Source organism: Pezoporus occidentalis, unplaced genomic scaffold (assembly GCF_034315485.1).
Source record: "Pezoporus occidentalis ecotype Australia unplaced genomic scaffold, CSIRO_AGI_Poc_V1 ctg153, whole genome shotgun sequence".
In the NCBI taxonomy this organism is placed as follows: Eukaryota; Metazoa; Chordata; class Aves; order Psittaciformes; family Psittacidae; genus Pezoporus; species Pezoporus occidentalis.
The window spans coordinates 799,834-808,272 of NW_026913350.1; the positions used below are offsets into that span (position 1 = coordinate 799,834).

General features: G+C 59.8%; 1 protein-coding gene across 1 annotated transcript; it reads right to left on the reverse strand.

Annotated features, from left to right (window-relative positions):
• Positions 1-1,459: 1,459 nt before the first annotated feature.
• SERINC2 (serine incorporator 2) lies at positions 1,460-8,214 on the reverse strand. Its single transcript, XM_062611399.1, has 10 exons — positions 8,089-8,214; positions 4,826-4,987; positions 4,133-4,320; positions 3,958-4,037; positions 3,704-3,841; positions 3,410-3,579; positions 3,228-3,318; positions 2,966-3,101; positions 2,617-2,823; positions 1,460-2,175 (listed from the first exon to the last, which is right to left on the reverse strand). The coding sequence occupies exons 1-10, from the start codon at positions 8,125-8,127 to the stop codon at positions 2,037-2,039; spliced, it is 1,350 nt and encodes a 449-aa protein (XP_062467383.1). The 5' UTR covers positions 8,128-8,214; the 3' UTR covers positions 1,460-2,036.
• Between the last annotated feature and the right edge of the window lie 225 nt (positions 8,215-8,439).

The following is an 8,439-nucleotide window of genomic DNA, read 5'->3' on the forward strand; positions in this document are numbered from 1 at the left end:
AGCCACATTAGAGCTAATTAAAGCCAACACAAGAGGGACGTGGAGCTGTTGGAGTGAGTGCAGCAGAGGTCACAGAGCTGTTGCAAGGGCTGGAGCAGCTCTGCTCTGGAGCCAGGCTGAGGGAGCTGGGCTGGGTCAGCCTGGAGAAGAGAAGGCTCCTGAAGGGGAGACCTTAGAGCAGCTCCAGTGCCTAAAGGGGCTGCAGGAAACCTGGAGAGGGGCTTGGGACAGACGGTGCAGGATGCAGGACACAGCACGTTGGGTGCAGGTTGAATGATGCAGAGCACAGGGTGCACAGTACCAGACCCAGGCTGCACTACACAGGGAGCAGGATGCAGGGTGCAGAGTACAGCTTAGAGATACAATATGCATGGCCCAGGGTGCATGGTGCATGGTGCATAATGCAAGGTGCATGGTGCAAGGTGCATGATGCAGAGTGCATGGTGTAGGGTGCATGGTACATGATGCAGGGTGGAAGGTGCATGATGCAGGCTGCAGAATGCAGGACACAGAGTGCAGAATGCAGGGTTCTGGGTGCAGGGAGCAGGGTGCATGACGCAGAGTGCAGAGTACAGCTTAGAGATACAATATGCATGGTGCAGGGTGCATGATGCAGGGTGCAGAGTACAGCTTAGAGATACAATATGCATGGTGCAGGGTGCAGGGTGCAGAGTACAGCTTAGAGATACAATATGCATGGTGCAGGGTGCATGATGCAGGGTGCAGAGTACAGCTTAGAGACACAATATGCATGGTGCAGGGTGCATGATGCAGGGTGCAGAGTACAGCTTAGAGATACAATATGCATGGTGCAGAATGCAGGGTGCAGGGTGCACGATGCCGGTGCAGGGTGCACAATGCAGGGTGCATGGAGCAGGGTGCATGATGCAGGGTGCAGAGTACAGCTAAGAGATACAATACGCATGGTCCAGGCTGCAGGGTGCCTGATGCAGGGTGCTGGGTGCACCGCAGCGTGTGCCGCCAGCGCCCCCTCGTGGCTCAGCGCTGTCCTTGTCTGCCCCCGTCTGCTCCTGGGGTGCGCAACGAGCCCCTCCTTGCCCCACGGCTGCTGCAGCACAGGGACCCCCGGCACAGGGTGCACCTTGCATGGGACACAGCCCAGCATGGGAGACGCGCACCCCAGCACCGTGTGTGCCCACCGCGGTGCTACCCCCAGCCGCATGTGCCCAGTGTGCAACCCCTCTGCTGTGTGCACCCCATGCTGTGCCCTCCAGCATCACCACCATCACCCGTCCTGCAGTGCTCGGGGTGCCCCAGGCTGGCAGCAGGGTCCAGGGCTCCAGGCTGCTGTGACACAGTGATGTTCCCCCCCCACCCTCCAACCTGCACCCCCAGGGCAGCAGCGGTGCCCTCACCCCGGTGTCAGGGCTGTTTAATCCATCCCCTTTCCTCCACCTTCCAGCACCCGTCAGGAAAGACTCCACAAGGCCACATCTGATGGGTTTGTTCCAAACAAGGCTTTATTACTAAGGTAACCCAACCTGTGCTCCAGTGAGGAGCAGGGACTGTCCTCCCATGGGATGGATGGGCAGGAGAGCCCTGGAGGAGCTGGGGCCATCACCGTGGCTGGGGGATGCAGTGGGACATCTGCCTCCAGCCACAAATCCTTGAGGCCCGTTCTCATCCAGGCTCTTTGGGGAGGGAACACCAGGTCCTGGGTCCTGGCACATGGCAGCTCCCCAGACCCCCTCCAAAAGGCACCACGGTCCTGGAGCTCCAAGTGAGCTGGAGACACCAAACCCTCCCAAGGCAAGGCGGGGTGTCCGCTGGAAGAGAAGGGGATGGAGCACCCCCAAAGGCACTAAACAAGCATGAAAAGAGATGAGAAGAGCTTCAAAACCATCCTCACATCTTCCTCAGCCCTTGCTGATTTCCGGTGCTTGGCACCTCATCCCTTTCCAATGAAACCAAAAGACCTCCGAGAAGGCACAACCCAGCATCGCTGGGGCTATCCCCAGCCTCGAGGGACAAGGACACGATGGCTCCAACCCAGCAGCAGGATGGCCGGGGCCACCTCAGCTGAAGTCCCGGTCCGGCAGCACCAGCGGAGCCACCAAGGTCCAGAGGTAGAGCAGGAGCCCGGCCCAGCTGGAGCTGATCTTCACCCACACGGCGGTCCAGGGGCTCGACAGCACCCGCAAGCTCTCATCTGGCCTGAAATCCCAAACAGCATCAGCCCCCATCACCGTGCTGCCGCGGGTGGCATCTCCCTGCGCATCCCAAGCACAGTCACTGCGCTGCGGAGGGAAGGATGCTGCGAGCACCAAGCCATGGGTGCAATACAAAGCACAAGGAGGGGAGAGCGGAGAAGCAGCATCTTGTGGCTCCCCACAGCTTGTCCAAGGGATGTGACTCCACCGGTGCAGCTACAGCTCCCCCAGGGCTGGGTTCTGGCTCCCCCCACATCATCCCAAGGGATCCCAGGCTGCAGCAGGGAGCCGGTGAGCCCAGGCACAACCTGCCATAGGCAGCACTAAGCATAAGCACTGATAATGGGGCACACAAAGTGGGTTCTCACGCAGATGGACCTCAACAACCAGCTCTGCCCAGTGCAGGAGCAGGGAGGACACCAGGAGAAGGGGTTGCTCTGCCCACCTGTACCAATTGGTGAGGGTCATCATGATGTAGAGGGCAGCGAGGAGGAGGCAGAGGTGGAAGAAGGTGTAGTTGTAGGACACCCCATCCTGCTCGTTGTCATAGGCACGATGCTCCCCGTGCTCCACAGCCTCACCGCCCGCCCCGGCCGTGCTCTCCTCTGTCAGCATCAGCTTGTTCACCTCGGGGTGGTCAGAGGAGCGGATGCTGCAGGGACAGGAGGTTCATGGGTGCTGAGCTGTGACCACAGCTCCAGCATCACCTGTTCCCTAGGAGGTCCCTGTGTCCCCCTGCCCTGGGTAGGCAGAGTGGTGATGCAGTCCTCAGGGCCACCCAGCCAAGTCCTCACCTGATGAAGAGGGTGCAGAGGATGAAGATTATGAGGCCCACGATGCTTGGGGCATCCCACCAGGTTGTCAGTGGCTGAGTGGCTGTTGCTGAGCTGGTGCTGTTCCTCACCAGCAGCGTGGGGTTACAGGCCTGGCCTGGGGGGGACATACAGGGGCTTCAGCACCTTTCCCCAGCACGCAGAGACCCAGGAGGGCAAAGCAGCCCACCCCAGTGGGTGCCCCATGTATCCCCCTCCCAAACCAAGGCCGCATCCTGCTTACTTGGTACATTGGCCAAGGCAGCCCAGGTGATGTAAATGGTGTAAAGGGTGATGAGGGATGCCTGGAGCAGCCCCGAGTGTGGCTGAGCCTCCTGCAAACACAACCATGGATGCTCAGAGCTGGTCCTGTACCCCACAGTGACATGGCCACCAGCCTCCAAGGCGCCCTCCCCATCACCTAACCTGGATCTTGGGCAGTATGGACACAGCAGAGACGATGAGGCAGAGGATGAGGTTGATGCTGATGAGGACCTTGCCCTCCGTGCAGCCCTTGGGCTTGGTGTAGTAGATGTAGAGCAGCACTACGGCGGCGATGGAGGCAGCATAGAAGATGAAAGTGACGGTGCAGAGGGCTGGGGGAGGAACCAAACAGGAAAGGGGCTGAAGCAGAGCCCCCCATCCCCACCAGCTCAACATCACCAGCTCCAGGAGGAGCTTCCCCATCCCTAAGCCCTGCATGGTGCCCCCCATACCGACCTGCATACCAGCCCTTGGCATTGCTCTCGCCTGCATTGCGCAGCCACAGCTGGCTCCAGGAGTGGGCGAAGTCGATGAGGAGGAGGAGCTGGATGAGGATGAAGAGGAAGGAGCCGACCACACCGAAGTAAAACCAGACTTGAGAGAGGAGGAAACCCAGTTAAGAGCAGGGAAAGGGGGACTTGGGCACAGGGGCACGCAGCAGTGGGGATGCTGAGCCCAGCGATGCCAGGAGAGCAGGGGCAGCTCCTCACCCGAGCTGAAGGCACCATCAGGGATGTAGAAAGCCCCCACTGTGATCCCCACCAGCAGCAGGAACTTGAAGAACCAGAAGCTGGGGAAGGAGAGGGGAGGCACAATCTGGAGCTGGAACCCAGCTGCCAGGGAAGGGGGGGTCTGGTCCATCCCCCCCTAGGGACAAGGGCTCACCCGTTCTGCACAGCGGCCCGTGGGTCCTTGCTGCTGCGCACACACACCATGAGGATGGCAAAGAGGAAGAAGAAGGCGGCCATGGCGAAGCCCATGCGGTACACAGCCTTGAGGCCCAGGAAGCTGCTGCAGTCAACGTGGGTCTGGACCCCCAGCACTGACCCGCTGCCTTCACAGAAGCCAGGGAGCTGCAATGGTGATGGGAAGGTGAGCATCACCCCAGCATCCTGCACCCACCACGATCCCCAGTGCCATCAGTGATGCCCATGCCTGCTCCGATGACACTCATAAAGCGTGCAGTTGGCCTGCTTGGGGACAGCAGTGGAGTGACACAGCTAAAGCCACCAGTCATCCCAGGAAAGCTGGGATGAAACCAGCATTTCCCATAACCATTCCATGATTCTACGCCTTGCAAGTCACTTGGCCAGTTGAACCCCAAAAATGGGACATAGGAAACTTTCATGGGAGCGATCTGGGAAAACGTGGAAATGCATGAAATTATCCCACTGCATCTTCCCCTGCGTGGAAAATCAGGGCCAGTAACACCTCTGCCAGTGAGATGCTCAGAAAAGGGGGAATAGAAGCAACATCACGCCCCAAACCTTCACTTTCTGATTCAGCCTCATGCACCCACCATGAGCTGAACTTCTTCCCCATGGTGACCAAGCCCAGCAGCATCCAGGGGTTCTTTACCTTGTGCAGCTCCTTCTCCACACCAGGGATTATCATAATGATGGACACGAGGGTGCCGAGGAAGAGGAAGAAGGTGAAGATGAGGCGGGAGATGGTGGAGTTCTTGGCCGAGGGGCAGCAGCCGCAGAGCAGACATGGTGCAGAGCCACAGAGACAGGACACCTGCAACAAGAGCATCCTGCATCAGAGGGGTTGAGATCAGCCCCAAAGCACGTGCCCAGGTTGGACCATATGGAGATCTGCCCAGGGATCCGCACCATTGCTTAGAGCTCCTCACCAGCATTGCACCCTGCAGGGCCTCATGGAAATGGTCCCAAATCCCACCAAAAGGTTGCTAACAAGCAGAAATGCTGCAGGAACAGGTTCACTCCAATACCCACCCAGCTTGGGAAATGACACCAGGAGTCCTGGAGACATCTTTGGTCTTCCTTTCTGCTCCCCAGCTTGGATATTCAGCCACCTATTTCATAGAGTCATAGAATCCCAGCCTGGTTTGGGTTGGAAGGGACCTTAAAGCTCCTCCAGCTCCAACCCCTGCCACGGGCAGGGACCCCTTCCACTAGAGCAGCTTGCTCCAAGCCCCTGTGTCCAACCTGCCCTTGAACACTGCCAGGGATGGGGCAGCCACAGCTTCTCTGGGCACCCTGTGCCAGCGCCTCAGCACCCTCACAGGGAAGAGCTTCTGCCTCAGAGCTCATCTCAGTCTCCCCTCTGGCAGGTTAAAGCCATTCCCCTTGGCCTGTCCCTACATCCCTTGTCCCAAGCCCCTCTCCACGTTTCCTGCAGCCCCTTTAGGCACTGGAGCAGCTTCAAGGTCCCACCTCTCCAGCCTGATGCAGGTCCCTCTGGTCACTGAGGCACCGCGCTGTGCGGTCATGGCTCCTGGTTACTGCCTTAGATATCCATCCCTGCTCTCAGCTGCCTTTGCCTTTGCCGCACGCTGCCTGGGCACCTCTTGATTTCAGCCTTTCTCTTTCAAAAGCAATGGGTTAAGAGCAAGGGAAATCCTGCCCTGTTAAGGCAGCGCTGGCCACACTCATCCACCTCCCTTAAAGACTTCCAAAGGCATCCTAACACCAAAAGGCAGCCTGTGGTAATGAGGAACCTTCAGGTTCCAGGCACTGCAGGCGAAAGGCTGATCGCTCCAGTTCCACCATCGGCTTCCTCATGGAACCCAGCATGAAGAACAGCATGAACCCACCACCACCACCCCACCACCACCACCCCACCACCACCAACCCAACAACACATCTCCTGCAAGCTGCCTTCACCCTGGCAAACCCAGGGCTGCAGAGCCTGCATCACCCCAAAGCAATGCAGAGCAACCAGTTCTTATCTCCAGTTCAATTAATGACCAGCAGGTTAATCAGTGCTGAGCCCATGGGGTCAGGCACAGGCTGGCGGCTCTCACGCCTGGCTTTGTGCTGGTACAAGGAGGCTGACAGTCCCCATGAGCCCAAACCATGCTGGAGGGCTGCACGAGCCCCCAGGACTGCCATTGCCGTGGGCAGCCTTCTGCCGGCATCACCAACCCCATCCCATAAGGAAGTGTTATGGGACCAACACCATAACACCAACCCCATCCCATAAGCAAGGCACCTAGAGGTGACCATTCCACTCATGGCAGTGGTGGGCAGGGTCTGGCAAATCGCTGGAGGCAGAGAAAGGGAAATAGTTGGTGTTTGCTGCCAAGTTTCACTCAGGAAGAGCTTGTAGGGAAAGGTTTGAAGAGGTGGCTGAGCAATCCGGTGCTGTTTGACCCAAATGATGCAGGCTCGACCAGGAGTTAGATTCTCCTGTTAAAACCCACACAGATTTCGGGGGGTTTGGTTTTGGTTTGGTTATTTGTGGGTTTTCAGTTCAGAATTGAGCTAAAGCATCCCATGAATGAACCAGCTCCACTTGAAGGAACAGAATTAAACCTACATAGCAAGGCCCTGCCCTACATAGCAAGGCCCTGCCCTACATAGCAAGGCCCTGCCCATGGCAGAGGGTTGGAACTGGATGAGCTTTAAGGTCCTCTCCAACCCAGACCTCTCCGTGATGCTATGGCCTGGAACAGAATAGCTTTTTTGGGGACAAATATCCATAATTAGGCCAAAAACCTCCCTGGTCCTGCTCCAGAGGAGCTCCTGGCTTTTCCAGTTCCTGCCCATAAGGAAAACTGTTGGCCATGTGTCACAGACAGGTCCTGCAGAGCCCCCCCACCATGTTCCATCGGGTGTTTCAAAGGCTCCTGTTGGTGGAACGTCCACAGCTTTGAGGTCAGGTTGCACAAGCGGCCCCCTTCCCCTGTTTCCAGGCTCCGGGGTTGGTTCCGCAGCCCTGGCCCTGTGCCCGCAGGTGAGGCAACAACAGGAAAGGCAACACCGGCCACGGAGCTGCCTGCGTCACTGGGCGCAGCACCCTGAGACATGTACCCAGCCCTGGGCCATGGCACCCACACGGAGCCCCCCACCTCCGAGCTCCTGCTCTTACTGCATCCCCTGGCAGGACCCAGCCCCTCAGCATCGTATGGGTGCAAGCAGGACTCGCCTCCTCAGTGTATTAGGGAAGGGGGGCTAGGACCCCTGACTGCCTCCTCCAGCTCCCCATATCCCCAAGAGCACCGGGCTCCACCACTCCAGGCGCCTTCAGACTCCACACTCCCCTCAACCACGACACTCACGAGCCCCAGAGTTATCTGGGGTGAACCCTCTGGGTCTCCCTTGGGACTCTCCTGGGTGCAGCAGGATGCCTGCACCGGGGGTCATTTGTATCCCCCCGTGTACACAGGTGTCCCCGTGCTCACAGGGCTCCATCCCCTCGGGGGTCCCCTGTATACCCCATGTACACAGGGTGCATCTCCCCGCATGTCCCCTGTATCCTCCGTGTACACAGATCTGCATCCCCTGGGTGTTCCCGTGTTCACAGGGCTGCATCCCCTCACGGCTCCCCTGTGGTGCAACCCCATAGGGGGGCATCCCCATCGGGGTCCCTGCATCCCCCGGGTATCCCCTGCACCCCCCCCCCCCCCCCCCCCCCCGGTGCAGCGGGGGCACCATCCGGGCTCCCCTTGTAATCCCTTCCGTCTCCTCCATCCCTTTGGCTGTACCGGGCCCCATCCCCGGGGGCACCCCCAGACCTCCCCGGGCCTCCCCCTCAACCCGCAGCGACAGCGATTACCCCGCCCCGGCGCTCGGAGCCGGCGCAGCCCCGGCTCCCTCTGTGCCTCCTCCCGGTCCCCCCCGCCCCGTCCCGCTGCCCCGGCCGCGGGCACTCACGCAGCTGAGCACGGAGCACACCCCGAGGCAGGCCCCCATGGTGCGGCCGCGGTCCCCGCTCCGCTCCCCGCTCCGGCCGCTGGCTCCGCCCGGGGCCCGTGGCTCCCTCCGCGCCTCCCCCGGGGCGGGTCCTGGCACCCATGGACACCCCCCCACCAACAAGCGGCAGCCCCGGAGCCTCCTTCCCCGGGCACTGCCCAGGGGACCGCGAGCGCTGCTCGGGGATGTGCCGGGATGGGGGAGTCAAAGAACCGTGAATGGTTTGGGTTGAAGGGACCTTAAAGCTCCTCCAGCTCCAACCCCTGCCACGGGCAGGGACACCTTCCACTAGAGCAGCTTGCTCCAAGCCCC

Excerpts from the sequence above, each read along its gene's own strand:
- SERINC2 (XM_062611399.1), bottom strand. The coding sequence starts at position 8,127 with ATGGGGGCCTGCCTCGGGGTGTGCTCCGTGCTCAGCTGC. Across the intron at positions 4,988-8,088 it reads TGTGCTCCGTGCTCAGCTGC|GTGTCCTGTCTCTGTGGCTC; the intron begins GTGAGTGCCCGC and ends CTCTTGTTGCAG. Across the intron at positions 3,102-3,227 it reads TGCCTTGGCCAATGTACCAA|GCCAGGCCTGTAACCCCACG; the intron begins GTAAGCAGGATG and ends TGTCCCCCCCAG.